A 15,456-nucleotide genomic window follows, 5' to 3' on the forward strand; every position below is an offset into this window, starting at 1 on the left:
GGCGAAGGAGGAAAGGAAAGCTTCGGAGACATCGTTTTGCCTAGAACCGCGTTTTAAGTCAATGTGAGTGCGCAAGCGCCGCTTAACAGACTCCGATGAGTAATTCGCAATATTTTAGTTGTGTATTTTTCGATCTTATTGAAATTATTAATTGCATTATTTCGCATTGATATATGTTTACACGCATTGATATATGTTTACGGCCGCCGTAGCCGAATGGGTTGGTGCGTGATTACCATTCGGAACTCACAGAGAAATCGTTGGTTCGAATCTCGGTGAAAGCAAAATTAATAAAAACATATTTCTAATAGCGGTCGCCCCTCGGCAGGCAATGGCAAACCTCCGAGTGTATTTCTGCTATGAAAAAGCTCCTCATAAAAATATCTGCCGTTCGGAGTCGGCTTGAAACTGTATGTCCCTCCATTTGTGGAACAACATCAAGACGCACACCACCAATAGGAGGAGGAGCTCGGCCAAACACCGAACAGAAGTGTACAGAAGTGTACGCGCCAATTATTTATTTTATTTATTTATTTTTTATATGTTTTATACATACTCGTAACTTAATGATCTCAATTTTACATTAATAAAGTAAGCTGGGGCCAAGCATTGCGCTTCAGGATTAAAAAATATATTGTAGCACCTTGTAAGTTTGGATGATTTATTACATCCCTTTTCTACTTATACAAATATAATCTATAAATATTTTAACCGTTTCTCTTTAATAAAATTACCGACAAACCATTATTGTAGGATTGTAATCCGATTGTCATTGAATTAAGGCAAAACAAATAAATCACATAAGTGACATTAAGATAATTTCGTACACCGCCACTCAGTTGTTAAGAATTGTGGGAAGAGAATTCGTATATGCTTATTGTACACACAAATAACAAATGAGTATATTTATATGCATGGCGCATACTTTTGACTTTCGGTGACTTTCGGAATTTTTTTTCTGATTATAATTTATAATTTAATTTAATTTTAATTTATTTTATAAATAAATATGAATAATATATAATATTATAATTCTAATATATCAAATTTATATTCTTACATCTACTCCTTCTATGAAGCTCTATTTGATTTGCATTACTGTGCAAATGTAAATAAAGAAGGCTGTCGTCAACAAATTTTCAAAAGTATGAGATTAATTAAATATCAAAGGCTAGGGCTAGGGCGTATACGCAACTTGCACTTAGTAACGATCAGTGTTTCATAGCATGATACTAAGTTTCCCGCGAACTGCCAAAACGTGCTACAATCCATACAAATTGCATTGCTGGCAAACTAGTACTCAGTTCACGCCGTGAAAAGGCCACGCAAAATGTCATTTAAAACTGAGCGAAAACTGCAGTTCGCTTGCGAGTGAAGTGCTTGAGTTCGAAGAGTGTGTAAATCTTCTTTAGATTTTTTTAGGGCAATATATATTTGTATCAATTTATTTACAAATACTTTTCTTACCAAAATTTGCCAATTTCTTCTGGGGCGCCGCACATAAATTTGACGTTTCTTCTCACTTCACGGCAAGGCAAATGCATATTGCTGTCGAAATTTCACGGTTAAGAAGTAGTGCTAGATTTTAAACATTTATATGCGGTCACCGTAGCCGAATGGTTTGGTGCGAGACTACTATTTGGAAGATTCGAATCTCCGTGCATGAGATACCAAATGATAGAACAAGTTTTTTCTAGAGGCGGTGACCCCTCCAAAAGCAATGTCAAACCTTATAGTATATTTCTGCTATGAAAAAGCTTCTCATAAAAAACCATTTGTCGTTCGGAGTCGGCTTAAAACTATAGGTCCTTCCATTTCTGGAATAATATCGAATAATACTCCACAAATAGGAGGAGGAGCTTTGCCAAACACTGAATTAAGGGTGTAAGCGCCAATTATTTATGCCTTTAAATCCATTTGTAAAAATTTGTACAAAATCACTTTATTGTTTTTATTTAAAAGTAATTTTTTTAAAGTATTATGTTGGTTTATATTAAAAGTATATTTATTTAAAGTTAACAGTTTGATTTAGTAGGTTACTTTAGTATCTAATTTAATAAAATTTAAATTAAACAAAATTATACAATATATATTTACTGAAGCTGCTTGCTGCTGACCACCTTTGAATTTGATTGCTTGCCAAAAACCGTCTCTCCTTTTAGTACTGTTACTTTTGTTTCTTAGTTTTCTCACTGGTCACGATCAGCGCACAAGAGATATTCCCGTTGCTCTTTTAGCTGCCAGGAGACGTTGTATTTGAAGTTTCGACTAGAGTCCTAAATACAATTATTCTGAAAAGTATAATCATTTTGCAATGTAGAAGCTTGTTTTAAAACTCAGTCATCGTTGGCAGGCAGTATAAAACGCTAGGTCTTTCCTTTTTATAGAAGCCCGAAATAAACGCCGCGAATTTGTATTAAGCTAAGTGAGAAGAGAGAAAAGAATGGATCTGCATGATGCATTTCATATTACTGAAAAGATACTTTACTTAAACGACAATGGTGAACAATTAATACTATTTTGTTCGCAAAATCAACTACGCATAACAAATATGTTTTTTACTCAAATTCCAGAGGTCTCCACTGAGCTATAGACTTCATATTAAGAAAAAGCAAAGTTCATCCTCCGACTGTCTGAGACTTGCCTTCATTAACGGCTGCAAATATTGGATCGGATCAGAACCTTTTTTTAATGAAACTAAAGTTAACAGTCCAAAAACATAAAAAATCTATATCAATGTATAAAGAAAAATTTAATTTAGATTGTTTACAAAATCCATCCATCCATCATAATGTGGCTGGGTTAGGTTAGGTATGAAAAGTATAAAATTTGGAGCAAATACACAGTAAATGACACATGTTTGAAGTTAAATGCAACATAACTTCTGCAAATGAAGATACTGGATAAAGAAAAGTCAATGCAAGCAATTCTAAGAATTCAAAACCACGGTTTGCCCCAGAGGTCAAAACACTAGCAGCAAGAAAAAGAACTGCCTATCTACAGTTCAGACAGAACGTCATAACGGACACCGAGTTTAAAATCGTAAGAGATGAGGTTAGTACCTATCCTTCTCAAACATCGCTATACTCATATAAGACTCTCACTTTGAACTCACTACTCAGAAATATGGAACAAGGGAGCAATGAAGATCCAACTGTTTCCCATATCGCCAATGAAAATTATTCATATCGCTTTCTGACTTCGAAAGTTCTGGGAGCATGACAAAATATAAAGAGTGATTTTTTAAGAGCTATAGGAAAGTTTTTCAAAAAAACACACGCAAAATTCAGAAAAATGCATGCAATTTTTATTTAAATCGATATAGTGGAGTGCCCGGGGGTTTTGACCTCGGATCTCATAGGGACTGAATGAATTGCCATGTAACCAACAGGATTTTCTTTTGTATGCTCTAAATTGTAACTTCTACCAATATTATATTGTGCAATTAATTTTTTCATTGTTTAAACAAAAAATATGAAAAATTAATATATTGGAGCATAATATTTAGTTGGAAATAATTTTTTTTTAGTTCTACGTTAAATTTTACTTAAATAGATAAAGACAAACATCTTCCCAACGTTCCATTTTATTTGAATGGTCGAAGAGACCTTGAGCAGGTAGTCAAACTTTTCTGGTATTGCAAGTGATCAGACTATTGATGAAAGGAATGAGCTTCGAAGGGGGTCCTTTTAAACGAGGTGCCACTGAAAGTGTAGTTTATAAATGGATCAGAGGAGTTATTTATAATAAAGATATTATTGAAAGCGTAGAAAATTTTTGTGACATATCTTTCAATAAAAGTCATCAACACAGTGATTCTACAGATGTTAGAATAGAAAGGGATGGTATCGATGTAAAAAGATTGGTAAACTTTTTCAAAGAACATAGTCCTTTTCCTGATACAGATGCAATTATGTCAATTGCCACTGGAATTACCAGTGATAAAAGTATAAATTGTTATAATGCTTTTGACGAAGGTTTAAAAGTTATGAAGAAAATCGCAGCGAAAAATGTGCGCGAATTCAAGTTATTAAGGAAAGATAAAATAAATTCTCTATTGGCTAAAACTAATAAAATAAAAATTCATGACAATGTTATTCCCGTTGATCCATTGTTGCTGTTTCAACGTATTTGTGTGTTGAAAAAAACAAATAATGAACAAATAACTTATATGAATTATGAACTGGCACCATATCCACTTGCTCTGTTAGAAGATGGCCAACTGCGAAAGACAAAAAAATCAACTTTCGACGAATTATTCCCAGAAATTCAGATTAATTTGAAAAGCTTAGAAAATGTTCATTATGTTATTGATGGAGGCATGTTGTTATATCGTTGCAAATGGCAATTAAATGAAACATTCAAAATGATATGCGAACATTACGTAAGATATTTGAGGAATAATTATAATAACGCATACGTGGTATTTGATGGATATAAGAAGCACGGTATTAAATCTGCTGAAAGGAATCGTCGCGCACTAAAAAATATAAGTACAGATATTGAATTTGATGAAAATATGCCATTAAAAATCGCTCAAGATAAATTTCTAACGAATAAAAAAAATAAATCTCGCCTAATCGAAATGTTATGAATAAAATTAGCTGATAACAATATTTTTACATGCCAAGCGGAAAGCGATGCAGATAAATTAATTGTTGATACAGCAATTAGCTTAGAATCTCAAAATATTGTTGTAATTTCTGAAGACATTGACGTCTTGGTTGTGTTAATGGCATTGGCGCCTACTGATCGTGAAATATATTTTTTAAAACCATCCCGAGGCAAAGTTAACCAACAAATATTTTCACCGAAAAGTTTAGAAAAATCTCTACCAGCATGTAAAGAACATGTTCTATTTTTACATGCTTTCACGGGCTGTGATACTACTTCTGCGTTTTACAATAAAGGAAAAATTAAGTTTATCAAAAATTTTGAGAACGGGTTTACCTACAAATCCAGATGTGGTTAGGGAATGATTTAATCATCGAAAATTGGGGAAGGAACTATTCCAATAATACCTATCATCCAATATTTACGAATCAATTACCTGCTCCTGAAAATTTATTAAAAATGTTATTTTGCAATTGCAAAAAAGGATGTGGAGCTGCATGCGCATGCCGAAAAAGTGGATTATACTGCAGTGTAGCATGCCTACAGTGCAACGACGACAGCTGTCTAAATATAGCGCCTATGATTAACATCAGTGAAATTTATTTTTTCTGTTGCTTCCACTTCCGTTACAAAAAAAATAAATTCTACAACGTTATTTGCATTATAGCACATAAGTTATTGCAATCATAAATTTTTGCTATTTAAAAATCAAATGCACAACTTTTAAATAGGTAGAGATTATTATTTATGTTATTCACAACACATTTTCGCAAAGATAATTTAATTTCATCTAGTCCCTAAGACATCCTAGGTTTTAATGTTTTTAACGCTCCAGACGCTCCACTAATAGTATATTCCATGTAATTTAATGTTTGAAGATTATTTTATGCAAATGTTGACCGTGACAGCGCTTCAAATTGTCCATCCGCTTAGTCCAATTTTGGGATATTCTTTACAATGTTTCGGCCGGTATCTCACGTATAAATGCTATAATGTTGTCTTCCAATGCGTTAATTCAAGCGGGCTTGTCTGAATAGACATGAGCTTTAACATAGCCCCACAAAAAATAATCTAAAGGCATTATACCGCACGATCTGGTTGGCCAATTGACAGATCCCAAACGTGAAATAAAATGTTCACCGAACTCCCCTCTCAACAAGTCCATTATTACGCATGCTGTGTGGCATGTGGCACCGTCTTGCAGAAACCACATGTCATGCAAGTCAAGCTCTTGCATTTTGGTAAAAAAAAAGTTGGATATCATTTCACGGTAGCGCTCACCATTCACAGTTACGTTACGATTCGCAGCATCTTTGAAAAAGTACGGTCCAATGATACCTTCATCCCATAAACCGCCCAAACTGTGACCTTCTCTGGATACATTGGTAGCTCTTGCAATTCTTCTTGCTGATCTTCACTCCAAAATCGACAATTCTGCTTATTTACGTACCCAATGATCCAAAAATAAGCTTCGTCGCTGAACACAAATTCTCGATAAAAAAGTGAATCTTCGGCCAACTTTCCAAGGCTTCACACCTAAATCCTTTCGCAAAATTTTCCACGTTGTTGAGTAACAGAGGCCCAATTGCTGCGAACGGAGACTAATCGATAATTGATGGTCATCATTAACACTGGCCGATACTGCTGCGATATTTTCTTCAGTTCGCACCCTACGTAAGCGTTTTGGTGGTTTAATGTCCAATAATGTAAATTTGGTTCTAAATTTAGTCACAATAGCTCGAATAGCCGCTTCAGTGGGTCGATTAAACTGACCATAAAATGAAGGAAGCGCGCGATAAACTTTCTTAACAGAATACGCATTTTTATGATAAAATTCAATGATTTGCCAGTGTTGTTCGTTTGTAAGACGATTCATGGTTAAATTGTAGACCAAACTGCAGATTTTTGACAGTGAAGCACGAAACGTGCGTCAGCTGTTTAAACCAACTATTTAAAAAGATAATAGCTAAAAAATCACCCGGTATAATGAAATGCTGAAATATGCAAGAAGTAACTTGATGGTTAAAAGTAAACTCCTATATAACAAAATACTGGAAAATAAAAGAGTACCAGATGAATGGAGAGAAAGGTGAAAAGCACAATCCTAATAACTAGGAATCACTCTTTTAAGCACATTACTCAAACTTTATAAGAAAATAATTGTAAAAGAAATGAATAGCACAGGGTTCAGTGACGAATATCAAGGATGCCGTCAAAATCGTTCAACAATTGACGCGATATTTATCATGAGATAATTAGCTTAGAAAGGAATTAAATATAACAAGCCATTGTTTCTGTGTTTCTTCGATTTGTTTGACTTCTTGCATTTAATTCTTTTGTTAGATGGGTAAATTAGCTTAGACAACGGAACGGACGGGTGCGTAGTTTCAATACTAGATGATATTAACAAAGCACAAATATCAGGATAAATAATCCTCAAAAATACAGGAATAAGACTAGGTGACAGTCTCAGTCCTACTTTCTTTCATGTTATAATGAACTGATAATCTTGATTACCTTAAATGAACACCAGCAAGTGGATTTACAATTGGTGGCAGAGAAATATTTTAAAAATTGTGTGCTATGCAGATGACGCTGTTATTTTATTGGATACTGAAGATAAGGCGCAAAGGCTTTTGTATGCACTCGAGCAATCTGCATAAGCATTCCACATAAGATCTCTTATACAAAAACAAAATCCATGACCACATCAAACCATTTCTGGCTTTTTAAGGGGCATAGTGTGGAAAAACAAACAAATAAGCATGAAAAGCATTTCAAGTTATCTTTCAATATGAATATTATTAACCGTTGTAAAAAAATTAGATGCAATCTTAAATAAAGTAGAAGAAGGAGAAGTGTTTAGTTTCATTGAAGACATACTTGCTTTAGCGAGCAACAATTTTTGCAGAGTTATCCGAATAACAATTTCATTCTTACGAAGCCAATAAATTAAGAAACGACAGTTATTTTACGATGAAATTGTATGTATACTGTCCGATGAGTACAGTTATGCATCGCAATCAGTAAGTGTCTCATAATTATCTAATAAGAGAAAACAACAACAACCATCAATAAAATAAAAACGCTCCATTATATTTTATTGACATTTATAATAAGGTATGTTTATTTTTTCTTCTATTATGTACAATTAAGCTATTCTTATAGACAGTTTAAAAAATGTCTATAATTATTTTTTTCAATTCAATAATTGATTTTATGGTTATTTATTGAAAATCGTACCAATTTAAAAGAGTGGTGTTGAAGTTTGTGGCATGCTTCTAAATCCAATTTGAACATACTGCAACGTGTCCAGTCGAAGATACAATGGCCTTGCAGGATCGCTTAACTTTCCTAATATCTGTAAAACAACATACTTACTGACATACAGACAGGTGTAATATTTTTTGGAAGTAATAGCAAATACGCTTCCAACCATTAATACAAAATGAGTTTGCAGGCTTACAATTTTATATTTCAAATGCAAAAAATCATAGTCATATGAGTAAAGATGAAAGAGTTTTTACTAGAAATATTGTATATCGGGAGGTACATATTAACTCCATAAAACATAGTTCAATAGATTTAATTTTATTTAGTTTAATAATTTACCAAAAATTTTCAAATAATTCAACAATGAACTGGCGAAAAAGACACTCGAAACTTTGAAAAAATAACTGGTAAGCAGGTTATGTGATGAACCAAATGGAATGTGTATAACTCAATGACAATATTATGATTTATGGAATACGGGTATTTTACTACATTAAAAATACATTTTCCAGTCAAAAATGCAGAATGCGAAATACATGCAGCCAAAAATGCTGGGTAAACTCTTACTTCTTTGGATGTCTGGCAGACTTGGAATGGGCAGCCATCTATAGTATTTTATCGTTTATCCGAGTGTCGAAATAGCTTTACTACATCGGAAGTTAGAGGGTATTACAATGGGCCTCCAGGTGTAGGTGGGCCCCGCCTACGCCCTTATGAAGACTAGGGCATCAAATGACTCCGCACATCGAACATAAAATGACCGCTAGTATAGAGCGACATCTGTCGAGAAATTTGTGTAAACAATTAGAACTTTACCAATACCACAACCAAAAGCTTAACACCGCTTCCGTTTCCTATAATATGAACCGACGTCAATTGGAAGCTTAAGGTAAACAACATAGCTTTATACCAGTATTTCCAGAGCACACATTATTGTATTAAAAAATGTAATGTTTTTGTTCCTATTTTCTTCTCTTATTAATATTTTTCTTAAACAAATTAGTATGTCTTTGCACAAATATTGATCGTATATGGAAATTTACACCTGTTACGCCAAATGGCTTATAATTTTAATTATTAATTTAATTTTATATATTTAATTTAATTTTAATCATTATTATCATAATTTGTTAAATTCCATAATTTCTCGTAACGTTTCAATATTAAGCTTACTGTTTTCTAAAAATACTGTTGAATTTTCGTATATGAATTTAAAAATAGCACTATATATGTATAAACACCTATATTACATAAACGGAACAGAGCAATACATATTTACTCTAATTACATAAATTTGAACTTAATCCGTTAGGCTAAGACACTATAAAAACTTGAATTCAGAAATAAATAAATCACTTGTAAAGTTACCACCGAACGCGCTCGCATTTCATTTAACAGGCAATTGTATTCCCGCATTTCCCACGCAAAATAATTTCTTATCTTAAAAACGCTTAAGATTTTTCATGGCGCCCGAGCAGGGACATGATGCGTGAAACATAATTAAAAAATTAAACAAAATAAATTGGTGAAAACAATACGGGAATTATTTCCAAAGACAAAACAATAAACATATAAGGTTGTCAAAAAAGTGTTGCGGTATTTTTATTGAATTTTCAATTGTTCATAAAATTGGTTATAATAATGCGATTTAAGTCAAATATGCGCCGTTTTGTTCGATGACGAGTTCCCAACGAGATGCCAACTTCATAATACCCCTCTTATAGAAGCTCGCTTCCCTATTGTCAAAAAACTCTTGTGGACAACTTCCGACTACCAAGCTCGTTCGCCATGGACAGAAATAGGTGGTAATCACTTGGTGCGAGATCCGGACTATACGGTGGATGCAAAAGAACCTCCCATCCGAGCTCCCGGATCTTCTGGCGCGTCACCAAAGATGTGTGTGGCCTGGCGTTGTGCTGATGGGAGACAATTCGGCCTCTGTTGATCAAAGATGACCTCTTCTGCATGAGTGCTGCATTCAAGCGGTCCAGTTGTTGGCAGTACAGGTCCGAATTGAGCGTTTGGCCATAGGGGAGCAGCTCATAGTGGATGATTCCCTGCCAATCCCACCAAACACACAGAAGAACCTTCCTGGCCGCCAATCCAGGCTTGGCCACAGTCCGGGCAGCTTCACCGCTTTTCGACCACGACCGTTTTCACTTCACGTTGTCGTAAGTGACCCACTTTTCATCGCTAGTCACCATCCGCTTCAAAAACGGATCGATTTTGTTGCGATTCAGAAGCGATTCGCATGCATCCATACTGGCAAAAATGTTTCTTTGCGTCAAGTCGTGTGGCACCCATACATCGAGCTTCTTTTTGAATCCAAGCTTCTTCAAATGGTTTATAACGGTTTGATGACTCATGCCCAACTCTTGGCCGATGCTACGGCTTCTACTATGCCGGTTTCTTTCGATCAATTCAGCGATTTTATCGCAATTTTCGACGACAGGCCTTCCGGACCGTGGCGCATCTTCGATCACCTCTGCACCAGAACGAAAACGTTGAAACCATCGTTGTGCGGTGGAAATGGAAACTGTATCGGGTCCATAAACTGCACAAATTTTATTGGCAGCATGAGATGCATTTTTGCCTTTATCGTAGTAGTACTGTAATATATGCCGTATTTTCTCTTTATTTTGCTCCATGTTTGCGACGCTATAACTCATGAACGACTAAAAGCAAACCACAATTAATCAAACACGTGTTAGCACGTGAAAAGAGCTTTCCAAAAAGCCCTAGCGTGAACCGATGCGACGAATACAACTAGAACTACGCGCTTGCAAAGACAAGCTTGCGGAAATACCGCAAAACTTTTTGGCCAACCTTATATATGCACAAACAATAAGTGCTTGAATTAGTAACAACAATTGCCTGCGCGTTTCACATTTTTGCAAGTCCGGTTTCGCATCAAGTGCAGTGACAAACAAACTAACAAAAAAACCACCCTCACTAAAAGGTTCAGTGACTTAAACCAAAATTAAATAAAAACAAGTACATAGTGTACATACATACATAAACATATAAGGAGAGAAGCGGTAATACAGTGTCCTGTTTATGGAACATAGTGAAAAAAAAAAAATTTTTTTCTTAAATTATAATTATACATAAAACTAAAAACAGTAAAATAATAAATAGTGGCGGTAAAAAAGCGTGCCAAATTATCTATTTGTGCTTAAAAATAAAATAAAAAAAAAAATAATAAATAAAAAAGAATAAACCAAAATATTATACATAGTGCATAGCTGAAACAGTGCGGTACTTATATATAAACGGTCACAGTGGTATATAAATGCTCTCGGCCAAAAATAAGGCAATTTTATAAAAAGCAAAAAAAAACCGTTAAAAAAAAGAGAAAAAGAAACTGTGACCCCTAAAACATAAAAATAAAAATTACCTAAGTGCCGTAATTGGATGCCGCTAAGAATTCAGTTCTGTTCTTAAAAAAAAAAAAAAATATAACAAAAAAAAAAACAGTGGAATTCACCGCGGCTCATTCGCAGTTCGTCGCCCTCATCAATATCACTGTCCGCTGTCACAGTTCTCGCAGTTACTGCCATACTCGCCGCTGCGCTCATCGCTGTAACCGTCGCTGCTACTCTGGTCACTGCTGCTGCCGTCATCGCCCGCTGTCGCTGCAATTCCTACCGCTGGTTCTGTCGCCGCCAGGAATGACCTGCACCTGCATCCTTTGCAAAAGGAAAGTCAAGGCTTGCAATAAGCCTATACAGGTAACAAGTGCAATAAATTGAAAGTTGTGGTTGTTGTTGATAAACACTCTCAATTTTTTGCATCACCCTTTCACTTTCTTGCATATACATATACATACATATATATGTACACACTCCCATATGTGTACATGTACCATATATACAATCATCTATACAAGTATACGTATATAAAACTCCGCGAAAGTGAAACAAGGGTACGTTGGGATTTGATAATAAAGGGTGTGACCTTAAATGCGAAATCGTCAATAAATTAAAAAAAAAAAAAATTAAATAAATTGAATACCTTTTTTTCGAACAATAAGTTCAATGAAATTAAAATTATTATAAAATTAAATAAATTTTTCGTAAATACGGATTATTTACAAGGAAATAATTCAAACAAAAATCGATTTTTCGCAAATCTGTTGAACAATTTTCGTAGTGTTGTGCTACTGTGCTTGCTCATCCTTTCGTGGCCTGACCACAGCCTTGTCCAACAGCTATTTTTCGTTTTTCTGATTGAGATTTGTGCAGGCTATTCAGCCATCTTTTCGTTTTCGTTTTTTCAGCCACAAACTCTCACAGATATTTTTTCGTTTCTGTGGACATTGAGCAAATTTTTCGGGAGTTTAAATAATTTAACTCAAAATGAGCAAGCCAAAGACAGCAGTTCCAAGTCTCTCTCCAAGTAAGGAGATTATGGAATTGAAATCACTAAAGGGGCAGCGAACTGGGGGAGTTAGAGGACCTAATAGTGGAAACTAAGTCCGTTATAAAATCTATTCTGGCGAGAAATAAATCGTCAATAGCCGAAACATCCTTTGTTGCACCTCACAGCTCGCGACTACCGAAAATGTCGCTACCGAAATCAAAATGAGCAAGCCAAAGACAGCAGTTCCAAGTCTCTCTCCAAGTAAGGAGATTATGGAATTGAAATCACTAAAGGGGCAGCGAACTGTTGCGAAAAATAGTATAGTGCGCATAAAAACGGGTCTCCTCGATAAAACAATGTCGTTAGATCCAATTGAATTGGAGTGTCGACTGGACATTTTGAACTCTCATAGCGATAAGCTTATGAAGTGTCAGTCGAAAATTGAAGTAATCGACGAGGAAGACATAGCCCGTGGGGAGTTAGAGGACCTAATAGTGGAAACTAAGTCCGTTATAAAATCTATTCTGGCGAGAAATAAATCGTCAATAGCCGAAACATCCTTTGTTGCACCTCACAGCTCGCGACTACCGAAAATGTCGCTACCGAAATTTAAAGGGGAATATTCAGAATTTAAAAATTTTATGAGTCTGTTCGAGAGTTTGGTGCACAACGATCCTACAATCCCAGACATTGAGAAATTTAATCACTTGGTTAACTGTCTGTCTGGTGAAGCTTTGGGAACGGTAAAGGCCTTCCAAATGTCGGACGAAAATTATTCCAAGGCGTTGGCTAGTCTCAAAAAAGTTTATGACAATAAATGTTTAATATTTTTCGACACAATTTCCAAACTTTTTGATCTGCCAACTATCCCAAAGCCATCTGCGCTTTCATTGCGCACAATGATTGATACAGTGTCGGCTGTTTACGACTCGTTGCTGTCGTTAGGTGACGAGAAAAACATCACAAACGCTATCATAATTCATCTGGTAATGTCAAAAGTTGACACCGTTACTCGGTCAAAGTGGGAGGAACGGTTGGATTATGATAAGCTGCCATTATGGCGTGAGTGTGAGGCAGCATTAAATAAACGCTACCAACATTTATCTGCCGATGAAGCCTCAACGTCGAGGCTCAAGCCGTCAAGCAGTCACAGCATTCCCACCTTCATGAGGGAAGGACAAAAGCTGCCTTAGTGACTTCAAATATAAAACAGCCGGTGCGCACTGTAAATCAAATGATCATAGTATACCCGCGTGTCCTACTTTTAAAACTCTCTCTGCTCAGCAGCGATTTGAGTTTGCTAAATCAGTCCCCTTATGCATAAATTGTTTGCGAAAGGGGCACTCAGTTTCAAAGTGCAAAGCGGATCGGTGTCGTGTTTGCAACCGTTCGCATCACACGTTGCTGCACCAGTACCCTGTATCCTTTGCAACTGCACCACAACTTTCGACCTCGCATGCCATGCACACGACGAGTACGCCAGATCGGGTTATGTTGGCTACAGCCGTAGTCAACGTAAAAGGTAGCTCCGGAGAGTACCTTGCTGCACGAGCCTTGCTGGATTCTGGATCTCAGGTGAATTTCATGACAGAGGATTTGGCGCAGAAATTACGAATTCGTCGCGAAAGTACGACCTTAAATATTATCGGCATCGGAAATGCAACCAAAAAAGTAAGGACGAAATTAAATACGTTTGTAAAATCGCGGGTCAATAATTATGAGTTTTCGGCACAGTTTTGGATAATGCGATCCATTTCAGCCAGCCATCCAGATCGTAACGTAAATTTTAATGGCTGGAAAATTCCTAAAAACATTAGCTTAGCGGACCCAGAATTTTATAAGGCTCAAAAGGTAAATCTTTTGTTAGGTGCTGAAACATTTTTCGAGCTTTTAGCTGTAGGCCAGCCCCAATCACCCAACATTGCAAAAGACACTTTTAGGCTGGGTTGTGTCTGGCAAATACGCTTCCAACCAACGTCCTCCTCCCACAGTCAGTAGCACATTATGCCATAGTGAACAAGATCTAGCAAATATAGATTCCATTGTCCAAAGGTTCTGGGCGATGGAAGAAGTACCTTCAGGGGCTAGTTCGACAAAATTCACACCTGAACAAATAGAGTGTGAAAAATTTTTCGTAAAAACTACTAAAGTTTTGCCTTCAGGAAGGCTTCAAGTAAGACTGCCTTTCAAAGATGACCGTAAGTTACTCGGTAATTCCTATGAAACCGCGTCTCGGCGGTTTCAGGGCCTGGAGAGAAAGACCTTGAAAGATCCAGAACTTCGTCAAATGTATCTGGACATCATGAATGAATACATCGAATTTGGTCACATGAGCCCAAGAAGTAATAAGATCCCGAGTGAGCCACACTACTTCATTCCGCATCAATGCGTTCTTCGGCCTGAAAGTACGACGACTAAATTACGTGTTGTTTTCGACGCATCAAGTCGTACCTCTTCTCAAATTGCGTTGAATGAAATCTTGATGGTTGGGCCGACCATTCAAGAAGAGCTGTATTCAACACTTCTTCGTTTTCGTTTGCATAAATATGCATTTACGGCGGACATTACTAAAATGTACCGCCAAATTCTCATGCACGAAGAAGACAAAAACTTTCAGCTTGTAGTGTGGAGACGGCATCCATCTGAGCCACTTCAAATCTTTCGACTTAACACCGTAACATACGGCACTGCGCCTGCTCCGTTTCTCGCTACACGGTGTTTACAAATGCTCAGCGATGCCAATACACATATGTATCCACTCGGCTCAAAGGCAATAAAAATAGATTTTCATGTAGACGACCTGCTTACAGGATCCGATAATTTTGAATCTCTAGATCTTATTAGAAGTGAGGTAGTTAAAATATTAAACTCGGCAGGATTCAATTTATCTAAGTGGTTTTCAAATCACCCATCATTTTTCGATTGTGAGAGTTCTGAGAAGGCCTTAAACTTCAATCACACAGACTCCACAAAAACACTTGGAATCCATTGGTTGCCGAAGGAAGATTTGTTTCGGTTTGTCTTAAATGACAACTTTACCAGTTAACGAGCCACTAAGCGAAACATATTATCAGTTTCGGCTCGTCTTTTCGATCCTCTTGGTTTACTTGCCCCACTAGTTACCAAAGCAAAAATCTTATTGCAAGAGCTTTGGCTGCAAAAACTAGATTGGGATGAGTCGATTCCATTGCACCTCGACACCAGCTG

The 15,456-nt window shown here is 36.2% G+C and overlaps 1 protein-coding gene across 1 annotated transcript; it reads left to right on the forward strand.

The window, feature by feature from the left end:
• The first annotated feature begins 12,470 nt into the window (after positions 1–12,470).
• On the forward strand, positions 12,471–13,442 carry LOC129238446 (uncharacterized). The gene has a single exon (XM_054873470.1). The coding sequence runs from the start codon at positions 12,471–12,473 to the stop codon at positions 13,440–13,442; it is 972 nt and encodes a 323-aa protein (XP_054729445.1).
• Positions 13,443–15,456: the final 2,014 nt, after the last annotated feature.

The sequence above is a fragment of the Anastrepha obliqua genome, chromosome 2 (genome assembly GCF_027943255.1).
Source record: "Anastrepha obliqua isolate idAnaObli1 chromosome 2, idAnaObli1_1.0, whole genome shotgun sequence".
Classification (NCBI taxonomy): Eukaryota; Metazoa; Arthropoda; class Insecta; order Diptera; family Tephritidae; genus Anastrepha; species Anastrepha obliqua.